The sequence below is a fragment of the Aquila chrysaetos genome, chromosome 22 (genome assembly GCF_900496995.4).
Source record: "Aquila chrysaetos chrysaetos chromosome 22, bAquChr1.4, whole genome shotgun sequence".
Lineage (NCBI taxonomy): Eukaryota > Metazoa > Chordata > Aves > Accipitriformes > Accipitridae > Aquila > Aquila chrysaetos.
Window position 1 is genome coordinate 3,645,417 of NC_044025.1, and position 14,121 is coordinate 3,659,537.

The window sequence follows — 14,121 nt, forward strand, 5'->3', positions numbered from 1 at the left end:
AGGTGTAACTGCCTCCCCAAAAGCGGTTTTCATAGTTTAGTATCTTCCATCACCCATTAATTCAGAGCCAGCCTTCATGTAATTAGTTAACAAAAGCAATTGGAGAAATTTTTCAGGGTGATCACTTTACACTTTGAAGTCTTGTGTTTTTGAATTGCATTTCATTTGCTGTCTGGTTCATGCTGATCAAGAAGTGGTTTAGACAATTTGAAAAATGTGCATGTGTTCTGGTGGTTTTCAGAAAGAAAACGATGCCTGCTTTTCTGTCTGCCATTTCCAGAAGTGTGGCAATGCTGAATGCACTTTGGTTGGACATAGTACAGATGGGTCAGATATAGGAGCAAGTCTTGGACAGTCCAAGACAAAGGAAAAATACTGGCTCTGTTGTGCAGGTCTCTCTGTGTTTGAAGGGCATGCACTTAGCTACAGAACAGCCACCTTCTTTAAACTGCAGTAATTCTCACCAAACATGATGCTGTTCAGAGTAAAAATAATGATCCCAAACCTTGAACCGTTGTCTAGGCTGGTGGGAGGAAGCCAACACCGTTAGGAGTAGCGCAAGAACTGTTAAAAAAGAAGTCAAAAGGTGTCCTTACCTGTTTGAATGCACAAGAAATCTTTTCTGGGTATTTTTGAGTATTGCTAGTAAAACAGCACTTACTTGCTTTAGACTGTGATTGTTTCATGTATCTATTCAAAGTAAACAAAATAACCCCCCAAAAGACAGATAATTGGCGCATGATGAGACTAATTATGGAAAATTTCAAATGAGAAGGAAAATCTTGCTGAAACTTATGAGAAAACATGAACTAAGGAGATTAAAGACTGTTTTGCAACCTTCATACTTAGGCTTGTTGCCATGTGAACAATCTCTTGATATTTCTTAGTACGTTATAGAAAAAAGAAAATTGATACAATGTAAAAATTTTGTTTAACTATGGACATTCTTGCTAGACAAATTAGAATGTTTGAAAGAAATTACAACATCATTTTCATTTTAAAAATTAATATAAAATTTGGTCCCTTCAGTATACTTAGTAGACAGGTGCATGTTTAAGAATTTTATTTAACAGTGTAAATGTATGGATTTATAACTGTTCCTATTTCTGGTAAGTAGCATGATAGACTTCAGCCAAAGTTGAATTTCAGGAAGGTGGATACACAAGTGAGTGTGTTATCAGAGGAGCCATTTACAGCACAGAAACTACTAGTAAATATAACAGTGTGAAAGGTATTGGACAACAGATGTATAAAAATTATTATTCAGAGTTGTTTCAATTTTCATAGTCCCCGGATTCATATTCTTCCTCATCTTCATCATCAGAATGGTCATAATAGTCCCCATATTCAGTGCTGTAGCTTGCACTTCTACTGCCAGCAGTAAATGCAAATGCAGGAGATGAGCCTGCAAGACATAATTGAATCAAGATTAAATTAGTTGTAGATAGGAACAAAGAGGAAAGCGTAGGGCTGGATCTGTACGGCAAGCTCAGTGTTTTCTGAATCCTTGTTAAGTTTTCTATTAAAAGGAGAGGGTTTTTATCCAATGACTTGACCTCATACCACCGAAGCTCATGATATATGAGCAAATTTCTATATCATTCACATTTTAAAATGTTGAAAATACATTTAATTCCCAATACTAGTAAACTATGAGTTCAGTCCTCTGTAGATCCTATGCACCTGAAAAATAAGACCAGAGCCAATAAAGCTTTGAAAACCACTTGCAGAAACAAGGTCAGTGACAAACTAGACCAGTGACAAACTCCTCTAGACCAGGAGGCAAATATAAAACAATGTGTCTTTATTCTGCATTTGCCAGGAAACCCAGTTCTCCCCGGAGGAAGAAGGATGTTATTCTGTAGGACTGGGCCCAGTGCAAAACAACAGTAAAGCTATTTCTTACATCTTTCCAAAACTCTCATTAAGGAGCAACAACTGTTTCCTTCCTAATTTTTTGAAAAATAAACATGTGAGCAGAACTGCCATCGTTCAAAGACTCCTTCAGCTACAACAGCTGTTTGTTCCGGGTGCAGAGTTCCTACTAACATCAAAGGACTTCTGTAGGATAAGGATAGCGGAATAATATGTGTCTCAGCTGTATGGCTATAATCCACAGCTTTCTGTTTTCTGGAAGCTGGTATCATTTGCAGCAAAATATTACTATATTAACCCCCTAGGGGATAAAGTAAAAGAAAAGCACACAGAAAAGTTAAAATGTGGATGTCTTTAGGTAATTTCTCATGTCCTTCATTTGCATTCTGACAAACCCATCCTTTGCAACCTGCTTGTATGCATTTTTATATTCTTCACATCCAAATAATAAAAAAAAATACCATCAATGACTTTCAGTCTTGCAGAGGCGTATGTTGCACCATGCTTATTTTTGGTGTGGCAGATGTAAACACCTTCGTCTGATTTTTTGAGGCCTTGAATCTGCAGCCAGCCTGTCACACCATACTTCTGAGGCCCACCTCTTGCCTTTGAGAAGAGAAATAAATAGTTGAAATTAAGTAACTAGGAGACCATGATATTTCTCAAAATAATTGTGGATGGATTAAACATCGTTCCAACCTTTGCTTTTTGTTTACTGCCATCATGTTTTGATTCTGTTTGTTTCTGCTGCCCTATGTTTTAACTTCATATTGCTCTGTGCCTCTGAGTTCATGCATTCCCATCTCTGCTCTTTAAACTTCATTGCCCTTCACAGTGCTCTCATTCCTGTTCCTTCTCATGCTACTGCTTCCCAGTGCTCGTCCTGTCTCTTGTCCCAGCACCACTTCTTGCTGCTGCTTCAAAGCATTGCCACCTGTTCTCAAGCTCATAAGTTTCTTCAGGATGAGAGTGGCAGGTGGGTCTGGGTCAGTTGTTCAGGGCCAAGTGGCCTGACCAAGCTGGCACTCAGCATCCAGGTTTTAATGGATTGGCATGACGTACCATGAGCTTTTACACCTCATGACAATCGGTTTCAACTGACTTGGGCTAAAGCCTCTTAAAGGGATGAGCTTCGTTTTCCAAACAAGCCACACAAAACCATTAACAGATGTTAACAGAGATGCTCTCATGCTGAATTGTTTAATGAGATAGGTTAACAGGTTCAGTTTAGCCTCTGAGGTGACCAGCATTTGGATGTGGCTCCGTGCACCATTGTTTCTGAGCAACTTTAAGTCCACTAATCAAACTTGTGTTCTTGCTGCCTCTGGAAACATTTCTAAATAACTTAGACCCTTAGTACCTCAGTAGTACTAAGATTAGCTTTTTCTGTGCTTTTTCTATCTACATTTTTGTTCAGGTTGTGCCCCATGTCCATTGGATCTTACAGCTTTTGGGCTGTGTATCCAGAAAGCTGGATTTGCCATGCATTCCTTGCATAGTCTCTGTTCATATTCTTTGTCCATTGGAGAAGACATGCAGATGCAGGATTCACCCTTACTGAAGTCTGCCTGTACATCTGGCTTTGTTAGCTCGTCTCCCCAGAATTTTATTTCCATTTAAAAGAATTAGCATTTTGATTTATTTAATTTTAGCTCAAACTTTCAGGCTATTTCTAGATTTGCTTGAAGCCTATACTAATGCCATTCTACTCTTTCCCCTCAGATTAAAAAACTGCGTCCTCCATAAAATGAGCAAGTTTCTTTGCTTTCCTTTTGAACACCTCAGGGACTGAACCCAAATGGCAGGTCTCCAGAAAAAGTATCTTGCAAAGAAGAAGTTTAGATACCTGCCAGAATTGTGCTTTTGCATCAAGAGTAGTAAAATTGTTGCCAGTAGCCATCCTTCCCACAATGCACCTTCTTTTAGGTAATAGCCTAAACGGTTCCATTTATATGTTCATTCAATTTTTCCAGAATCATACCTACATAAGGAGAATCTTCCATCTTTTCTTTCCCTGAAGTGGGCCAGATGGTACCCTGGCTGTTACTTCTGCTGGGACTGCCAAAGCAATGATCCTTGCATTGACTGAAATCATAATTCTTTACGTAGTCAGAGGGCCCCTATTGGGAATCTATTTCTTACAACAGTATTGTGTTCTGTAGGAGGAATTCACTGATTAATCCCCCTACTCCTCATCCCAAACTGTAGGACATGGAAAAACTCAAGTTTTACCTGTACTGAGATGTGGGCGTCATCTCCTGGCAGAAACATTTTATTCCCCTTTTTTTTCCATTCAAGGTGTGGCATAGGATAGGCTGACACCTCACAGCCAAAAATGACATCATTGCCTGTGAAATTCTGGACATCCTGAGGTGGCATAGAAATAACAGGAGCTGCAAAGAACCAACAGAATGGTGCTTTAGAAGACAGTGAGCAAAAGACAACACAAACACAAAACTGTATAACATTAATTCCTACTTTACGTGATAAAACCGGTTTGCCTTTTGCCATCTTGCACACTGTGAAAAGCCACATGATTCCAAGTAGCTTTTAAAGCTGAGAACACCTTGTGTCCCATTGAAGGGTGAACAGGCTTTTTAAAAACACTTATTTCAAAGGACCCATCTGTCCTTCCCTTTGCACATGATCATGAAACTCAAGCTGAAATTAAAAGTTTAATTTGTGTCCCATAAGGTGTCATCATGGACTAGGCTCAAGGCCCACCAGTCAAGCAGCCAGTACTCGACTAGACCTTCAGAGGAAAGTACAAGAAATTATGTAGCAGGCAATCACGGAGTAACTTGATTGTACATGATAGTTCTTACTAATTTCTGTTACATTTTGGTTAGCTTAAAAGCTAAAATACTGAGATTGCTAGCTTGTCAAAATTTGTTTTCTGAGTACATCATTGCCTCGAACTTGCTAAAATCTCATCCCCCTCTGTTACCCATGGAACTCATTGCAGCAAGTTACAGAGTAACAGCATTAATACATTTCACATTTATCCTTGATTGCTATCAATTTCATCTGACGCTCTTGTTATGAGACGAGTAATAAAAGCAATTGAAATCCAATTATTTTTATAAGGTTTTATGTTATGCTTATTATAATTATCAGATTGTCACTTACTTGTTTCCTATTGTTCTCTTACACTCATCCCCCACCACTGTTTATTTATCGTCTCTGAATTATCCTCTTTCACTTTTTCCCAATGAAAAAGCTGACGTTAACCACGAGAGGGAGCCAGTCCAGGGATTTGAAGACATTGAAAAAATAAATTATCACCTGATGCATTCATACGTGATTTAAATACATACCCCTCTATAAGCATGTATGAACATACAAAATGTTAACAGGAGATGATGATATGTAGCAGCAGAGAGCAAAATAACATAGTTACTGTTATCACAGCTTTCCTATTTTGGAGATCTCAGCTTTTTTCCCTGATCTATTTGTCCTCAGCAAGAAATGTTCTTCCTTCTAAAGTCTGTTTTCTTTCTATTTCCATACCAGTGTTTAAAAATGAATGCATTTTCTGGTCCATTAGACTTGTCTTTAATTATTGCTTTTATTTTTGTACAGATCCCAGATGCTTGGAAACCGAAACTTGTAGTAAATAATTAATATATTTTTACTTGCAATATTTGAATCAATATGTAGGTAGAGCATTTATGCTTCAGCATTTGGAATTGTAACAGCCTGTTCCAGATTTTCAAGCAAAGTTTCTAATACATGTGTCAGGTTTTCAGGATTGATATCTGTGCAGAAAATATCAAATGTATACTGATTAAAATTAATTGCAAACAAATTGTACAGCAAAGTATCAATTTCCCCATTTATGAATGCCTCATTAAACAATCCTGCTACTCTTCAAAAGTAAGATTTTAAAACTAGGATACTTAAGCCCTTAAATGCTTGTTCTTTCATGAGAACTGTACATTCAGAATCTATTATTTCAAGAATCTTGTATTCAAATCAGCATTAACTGAACATCTTGGATGAGAAATTTTTTGCCTATGAATTTATCACATAGGGTCTGATATTAAAACATACTTTGAAACATTAAAACTATGTGCAGCCACGCTCCCTTTAATGATACATCCACTGTAGCTGAGCTTAAAGTGTAAAAAAAACCCAAATGTCTACTACACTGACTCACAAGAGTTCTTTAAGTTATTCCTGTACAGAGACAGCATGAAAAGCTTTTTAAATAGGCAGATGGTGACTGGTTAGTATTTTTGTTCTGGTGCTAACACAGGTGTCCTATGGATACACTGACAACACTAAAGTATTGCCAAGAACTGAGACCTGCTTACATGCGAGGCTGAGGGCTCTGGCTTCACCACGCCATGCAAACACATCCTTAGCCTCAAGGACCTAAGGGTCTGAGTTACAAATCTACATTATAGCTGTTCACATACAAGAAATTTGTCTAGCACTGTCTACCATACACCAAGACAAATTCCACGCTGGAAATACCCCTTCCTCCATTAACTGTAAGAAGAATACAGATGATAGCTTGGAAATGTCTAGATACGGTCTAAGTCCAACCCAGCTGAGTACTTTTATTGAGGAAGTTAAGGCTTTGCTGGACCAGGGCTGACCAGGACCGGCATCATGTGAGATCAAATTCATAGCAAGGAAGAAGAACCACAGTTTTGATCTAACCAAACTGCCTTTTCTGAATCTGAACACACAATAAATACTTGCATTATCTACTCAAACTTGAAGTGCCTCCAGAAATAAAATAATACTTGTCTCACAACACCATTTGGCTGTATTTTACAGAAGAAAATTGAAGTAATGATGTATCATTTTAACAAAAATTTACAAAGTTCATTTTTGAGTGTTTCAGATTTTGTGTTCAGCCAAATTCTCCCATGCCTATCTGTGTGTAATTTTTTTGCATAAATGTATCTTTAGAAACAGATCTTTACTGTTATGATAACTGTCATTTTGATTCCTGCAGTAGATAAATTTTTCTTGATAGCTATAGAAAGCACTCTGATATCTCAGTGTTTGGAGGTGAATGTGCAGTAGCTGCTCCTTTCCTTTTACAGTCCAAGTCATGAATTATCCTCATGTATTACAGAAGACATAAACCAGAAGCCAGAAAAAGTCATAATACTGCTTCACCTTTCACAATCAACATTAACCCAATATCACTCCAGACTAAAGAATTACATAATATGATTTTTTTTTTTCCTCTTAACTCATACAAATTTTTGCTAATCTATGTCTGATTTGATGAAAATGGCAGAAAATTTTGTGGCTTGTTTATTTGTTTTTTTACTCCAAAATTTCCGTTTAAAATAAACTATGTGACACAGCTCAATATAAAGAGAATCACTGCTAGATTGTTCTGTTACTTCATTAAATCATTAGCAAGAGAAGTTTGAATATGAATGGGGATGGATTAAGTGTGGACAATCTGTATATAATTAATGTACTTAGTAACCTTGGTAAATTATTAGATAAACTGATCAAAACTAGCTTTCAAGAGAAGAAAGGCTTTTTCAGTGTTTCTTTAGGGAGCTAGGCCTTTTTCTTCTCCTTTTTCTGGTGATAGAAGAAAGATAAAAGGCTATACTCTTCTGATGAAAGAGTTTATTGTTATTTATTTATTCATTGGTTGCTGTATACAATTAATCCGTTTGGCATCAATAGGAAACAGCAGATGCCTTGAAGGAGAAATAACAAAACAAAGTACTTTGAGTCGAGTGAAGGTTATATTTATAGCTTGGTACCAAAACCCCACAGTGTTTAGTGTTTGTTTCTCATGCAAATTGGAGTCAGCGGAAAGTGAGTGCCACAGCGAGGTTGCTACTCTTAGAGCCAGACTCCCTGTTGCCTTTTGTCGTCAGTTGCAGCCATGAAAAACCAGTCTAAATCACGGTGCACTTTCACATGCCCACTGTGCTGCTTCAGATAGCTGCCATGGCGAAGATGGGGATTACTGGTAGACTCTTACAGGGGACCGAGGCATGGTGACCCCGTGGCAGCACCTCTGTGCCCTGCTGCTTGCTGAACGGCCCAGGCTCCTTCCAGGGTCTAAAACACAATCTACAAAGCCAGCATGGTCAGCTGCGGCTCAGAGAGACTGAGAAGAGGGGCACTTGCACTCCCCCTCCCCAGCAAGGCCAGCACCCACCTCAGGCTCAAGTGCTCTGCTGCAGCTGGGCACTTTCGTCTGCAAAAGCCAAGGAGACAGGCCCCCATTTTTCTTAACTAAACTCTGCACGGCACTGACGTGGCTATGAACTTTCCCCCAGGCTTCTGTGCAATTCAGTAAGCTGAGCGATCGTAGGAAATTTCTCTGCATTCCTAGAGAAAGCGACCAACCTTTCTGGGGACCCAGGGAAGCAGTGGGAAAGTGTTGGGGGTGATGCCTGCATGCAGAGCAGCTGAGCTCACTCCTCCTGCTTGATGAGCGGTGCTATGTGCCTCAGGGGTGACTGCAAGGCCTGGTGGATGACAACACCAGCAATTAAAAGCGGTAGTACTTCCCAATTAAAGCTTTTCATACATGGCCAGTTCTGTTTAATTAATTAGAGCAGACCATTGCTTTAAGCCTGTATGCCTGAACAGCTACCTCTGCTGCGAAGTTAACATCACTTGCTACTAGAGTGACACTTCTAACTGAAATCTTCCTGAAGGGGTTATGCCGCAAGAACTAGTGCTATTTTAATCCCAAATAAGAACACCTACCCGAGGGCTAACAGGCTTTCAGTCATACCATGGGCTGGTATGCATTGAGTTTTCTGAATGTCTCTTTACTGACAAGGCTCATTTCCTAGCTTAATACCCTAACGGCGAATAAGGGATTCTTTAATGGATCTTTCTCTTGCAACTACAGAAAGAGGAAAGAAGTCTGGTATTAGCTGATCATCACTTTTCCTTTTAAGTATTCAATAGCCAGTGTTCATTCAATATAAAAGCACAGCATACAGTCTAAATTGGAGGCAACAGATGGCTAGCGAGGAGTGGATAGAATGTACCCAAGTTACTCTCATATATGGACCTTTGCCAGAGATGCAATTTCAGGTTCCCAGAACTGTGACCCATTTGTGGTCCAGAGACCTATTCTACTTACTTCATTTGAGAAAATATTTCATTAACTTTAAAAAAAAAAAAATTCTCATTCAGAAAACAAAAGCCTGTTCACTTTTTCATTTTATATTCATGTGACTTAGGTGAAAGGTGCCGAGGAGTAAAGACTTCTAATAATGTGAAGAATGAGAACAGCATATGAGCAGGAGGCAGGATTCCCCTGTACAACCCAGCTAAGAATCCTTCCATTAATAATCATCGCAGACAACTGTTCATGCACTGTGAGTGTCTTTAGGGAAATTGTTTCGGTTTGATTTTGTTCTAATATTTGGATTTCTATTTCATGGGTTAGCTAGATTTTATGGTGATTCCGAAATTGGATTATTTTGGACTTTTTTGTGAAAAGAAAAGACCTGTTAATTAAGCCCTATGTTCTTCTATTGCCTCTACTTCACTGCTTACCATATATACACAGGTGGATACACACGTCCATACACATATATATACATACATGTACGTGTGTATGCATATATATATATATATGAATGAGATCTGCTTTGCTATCACCACTTTAATATCAGGTCAGTCGTTATATGATAATAATTATTTGTCCAGTCCTCCCAGACAATCCTATCTGTTTACCTATTCCCAATTTTTATAGAAAATACCTCATAGTCTGCTTATTCAGAGCAGAGCTAGTCTGTAGATCTATGGCTTATTATCAGTCACCATGTGATTTAATCCACTAGTCTAATATAGAGGCTTATAACATACAAGATTAAGTACCAGCTGCTGAACCATGTTTAACACAAAGTAGTATTATGAAAAAACAATTATAACAAAAATGCAGTATTAGTTTAATAGACTAGAGTATCTAGTAACACATCTGAAAATAAGAATCGGATCTTTTTTCAGTTTGGAAGTGCCTCTGTACATATTACCTGATTCACATGGTCCTTTATGTTTCATGCTGATATTCCTTTTCATAGCATAAGCCTTGTTGAATTGACAGATGTTCTCGTAGGTTTTCCCTTCAGATCCGCAGATGCTCTCTTGAGACTTGCACACACACTGGGGTTCAGGGACTTCCCCAAACCTTGTTTCCTCAGCATCCAACCTGCATTCGAGGTTGTCCCCACATTGCCCGTAAAAATGATTGCCCTGGTCCAAGTCGCAGATCTGACCTTCCACATTTCCACATTCAGGACAGCAGCCACAACGATCCAATACAGTGCCGGCTGGACAGTCTTTAGGCTCCGAGCAAAGTGCCAAATCACACTTTCCACAACTATCTCCTTCCCTTAATAACCTCCACCAGCCTCGGTGGTACAAGGCAGGGAAGCTCTGAGAAACCTGCACCAGTACTACCAGCACTGCTGTAACCATCGGGTGCTTCATCTTGAGAATGTAACGAACAAGCAGAAAAGGTCCTTGGAGTAAAGCCAGGGTGGGGGGGAAAGAAAAAGAAAAAAAAGGAAAGAGTGAGCTAGTGAGAGAAAAACATCACAATCCTCTTTTTGTTTTAGAATGTAAATTCTACTGCAAACATAGGCTTTAAGAAGAAATTAGCATCAGATTCCTAATCTGGAACTGATAATAAAAATGCATACAAACCCACTGGCTTTTCTCTAATGCAGTTTGGAATGCGAGTATTGCTTGCACAGAAACCAAACTGCCCCTTCTGACAGCTGAGTTGAAGCTCTCTGAAAAGCTGTTTGCTCAGTGTCTCCTTGAGCCAAATTTGCAAAGCGTTGCTCTACTGAAACAACATTATATTGCAGCTATTGTAGAAAGGAGAACAGGGTAAATTAGTGTAAAATTAAGACATTAACTGCTATAAGCTTTTTTGTTTCCCCCCCCCCATCAGTTGAAAAAGACGGTCACAAAAAGATAAACGTGGGTACAAACTAGCACCCAAGATATCAGTACCCTAGAGCTGAGCCAGTGCTCTAGAGACTGGAGCAAGGTTTAACACCAAATTTAATCCATTAATGATAACAGGTAGGGTGTTCTGAGTTAAGAATTTACTTACAGGCTCTTTACAAGCAAAGGACAATCCAAGACAGCTGGAATTGACTTTAAACTGTTGGATTTAAGATGAGAGGTGCCTAGACCCATTAAAGAACCCAGTGTTCTCTCTACATTTAGCTTCTTTTCAGTGTTGGGTGTTTGTGGTTTGCAACCCAAAATAATGTGGTCCACATTTGGCTCTAAGAACAAAGTGCAAAAGGTTTAGAACATAGACAAACATGAGCAAGCCACCACAGCATCTTCAGACACCCCAGAAGAAGGTTTTGCTGAAGTATTAGATGCATCACTTGTCTTTTCCTAGTACTTTTCTGCCTTCATTTCTTAAGATGTAAGTTATGAAGGAGGGAACTCTGGTTTCTTTTCCCACTTTTTCTGTGCATAAATTTCTGCCAGTTCAGGAAGATGGATTTGCAGGGTCACTTCTTGCCAGATGTTGCACTTTTCTTTGTACATCTCAGGATTTAGGCATGCTCCCTATCATCCTATCTCATACCAGAAAACTCCTCTCCCTTGCAGTGCTAAGATTTCTTGTCTATAGACCATAGGCTGCCATTACCACTGTTCAAACCATGTGCAGCTCAGCAGAGATGCATCTTACTGTCTGTTGGTGGTAGAAGTGAAGCATAATGGATTTACAGACCCTGCAAGTATGTCTCAATAGCAGGGGTCAAGGAACACCACTCCCTACAAATGAAACATCTTTGTGTGTTTGTTAGCTTAAAGTAACTCCACGTGCATCGCATTTTCAAGACATATGTATAACACACTGTTAACAAGATGAAATAAAAGAGAAATCATGCTTGTGCCTACTTGTCCTGAAATGATCCACTAGCGGCTTTTTCTAGTCTTTCTATATTCGTGGTGCTTAGCTGCTTATGTAAGCTCAGTGAAGGATGCAGTTTGTCGTACCAGCTTTAGATCCTCTGGTCACATCCACAAAGCCAAATCTTTTGGGGATGTATGTTTACTTTCCATCCCAAACATCTCCATGGCTTTTCCCAAGTTCAGCTTTGTATCTTCTGCACCAATTGAGATTACCTCTTGCTTTGAGTGAAGTAGCAGGCTGCTTCAAAATCACTCCCTTCTCCCAAACTGCATATAACGCAATTTCCCTCTGGTCTACATTGGTGGAGCACTTCTTAAAACCAGCCTGGAGATACCTACAGGGCACTGCTTGTTTCTGTGTGATGGCTGGGCTACTTCGTATGGTAATGCATGTTTTTGCTTTGAACACAGAATCAGACTGTAAAGGAGTAAGTTACATGTGCAATTGATACTTTTAACATTGAGAGTCAGAAAAAACCTAACCAATGAATTTAATGGGAAATTGATTTCTTGTTCCAACTTCTTACTCTATTTAATGTGTTTTATTTCACACTTCCTCATCAAATTCTAATTGGACATTTAGTTTCGCATTATAGGGTCTACTTATCACTGTCGATTTTATTATTTGTGCCTACAGCTGTTGGGGATGAGTATCTAGAGGACAAGGATTTGCTAGGCTCATATAAAGTAAAAAAAATGTTTATAGTGGTGAAACCATATGTGCAAAGTGGAGCCAAAGCAGGGAGGGGCTGCAGGCCAGCACTACCCCTGTTAAGGCTGAGCTTTGCCTGTTGTCTTCCAGGAAACGTGTGATTTGAGGGCTGTAAAACAGAAGTATACAAGGAAGTACCTCCTGTGTCCTGGCACCGAGGAAACCCATCATAAATAACCTAGAAAGCATTTTTGTCATTTATCTGACTAATGTAATCTGAGTTCTTGGTGGGTTCAGACTCTAATTAAGAACTGGGTATGCCTGTGATCTCATTGGAACAGCTGCTCCTTGGCGGGTGATCTACAGCTGAAGGTTATGTAGCCACTGATTCCTGAGCTCACCTGGAGCAATTTGGGGCAGGGAGAGGTTAAGGCACTGTGGTATGACATGGAGAAATGGCCTGATAGCTGTCTAAAATCCCTTTCATTAGCAAGCTGGCTGTGACAAACTGAGAAGAGCACTTCTGTAACTCTACACACTGGATGTATGTGTGGCAGGGTCAGAGCAAGGGGGATAAAGGGGGAGCAAGGAACGAGAGTGGGATGCACAGCTGGGTTTGAAGCAGCACATCTAAAGGCATAGTCCCATCTGGTTCAGTAATAAAATACGCATTATTTCAGTATGTCTCTAATCCCTGAAGCTTGCTTTGGTGGAAAAAAGTGTTGATTTTCAACACAAACCTTGAATTATCCTAACCCTAAACATCTCCCAGAACAAAACACAAGCAGCAGTGGTTTAATGTCACTGGTGGAGCTGCAAGACAGGCACCAAAGTACAGTGTCTGCTTTTCAGACACCATCCCCCAAGTGCTGCCTGGAGAGCTGACAAGCAGTGCAGAGGAGGCCTCCACAACCCCTCCAATGAGGGGAGGAGGTAAGCAGCTGCAGTGCATGAGGGGAGCTTTCTACCATCAGCTGTGAAATAACATTTTGGTGAATAATTTCTTTAACAGGCAGGTTGAACAGCATTAGTGTACCCTCCATCTCAGCAGGCACAGTAGTGCTAGCCATGCAGCAGTTTCCCTGGCTTTGTCTATATGGCATGATCAGCGCAAGGAGTTCTGCCACCATCTCGTGGAAGGCGCAATATCTAAGTTGGGTGACGGGCAGTGAGGGGACATGGCAAAATGGCCCAGCGCTTCCTGTACCCTCAGACTGCATCTTCCACCAGGACGGGGGCAACATCTTGCAGAATAATTCCTGTAAGTGAATTGTTAAGGAAATTGTATTCCTATTCATTTCCTGCCGCCTTCTTGGGGCCCGGTGTTATGCTAAGCTGCTGACTTGTATTGCATTATTCTACTTTGCATGGCAATAGATAAGGTACATGGCTGATGCAATGTGAAATCCTATTGCTAGTGATTCCTGAGGTACTGCTTTTTCAGACAAAATGTGGTTCAGCTCTTCATTCTGTTTTTATTTGTGTCAATGTGAGTTTTACTTAAGTAAAGGTTTCTGAATTTGGCTCCTGCCAGACTTGCAGATCTGGTTCTTACACAGATGCACGCAGGAGCCGTGTGAGGAATAACAGCAAACCACAAACTTGGAAGTGTCCCTTCTATCTTCTCTGTCCTGCAGTGGTTCCTCTCCTTGAACAGGTGAAGTCAAGTTTGGAAACTATAGTGCTCT

General features: G+C 39.9%; 1 protein-coding gene across 4 annotated transcripts; it reads right to left on the reverse strand.

Moving 5' to 3' along the window:
• Positions 1 to 1,048: 1,048 nt before the first annotated feature.
• LOC115334367 (kazal-type serine protease inhibitor domain-containing protein 1-like) lies at positions 1,049 to 10,630 on the reverse strand. 4 transcript variants are annotated; one of them, XM_029998480.2, is made up of 5 exons: positions 10,544 to 10,630; positions 9,867 to 10,355; positions 4,108 to 4,268; positions 2,337 to 2,481; positions 1,049 to 1,405 (listed from the first exon to the last, which is right to left on the reverse strand). In XM_029998480.2, exons 2-5 carry the CDS (start codon positions 10,321 to 10,323, stop codon positions 1,275 to 1,277), a joined length of 894 nt encoding a protein of 297 aa, XP_029854340.1. In that variant the 5' UTR covers positions 10,324 to 10,355; positions 10,544 to 10,630; the 3' UTR covers positions 1,049 to 1,274. The 4 variants fall into 4 exon arrangements, with proteins under 4 accessions (XP_029854340.1, XP_029854342.1, XP_029854341.1 ...); XM_029998482.2 differs by having other exon boundaries at positions 9,867 to 10,323; positions 10,544 to 10,627; XM_029998481.2 differs by having other exon boundaries at positions 10,540 to 10,558.
• Positions 10,631 to 14,121: the final 3,491 nt, after the last annotated feature.

Excerpts from the sequence above, each read along its gene's own strand:
- LOC115334367 (XM_029998480.2), bottom strand. The coding sequence starts at position 10,323 with ATGAAGCACCCGATGGTTACAGCAGTGCTGGTAGTACTGGTGCAGGTT. Across the intron at positions 4,269-9,866 it reads TAAAGGACCATGTGAATCAG|CTCCTGTTATTTCTATGCCA; the intron begins GTAATATGTACA and ends GGTTCTTTGCAG. Across the intron at positions 1,406-2,336 it reads AAGACTGAAAGTCATTGATG|GCTCATCTCCTGCATTTGCA; the intron begins GTATTTTTTTTT and ends TATGTCTTGCAG.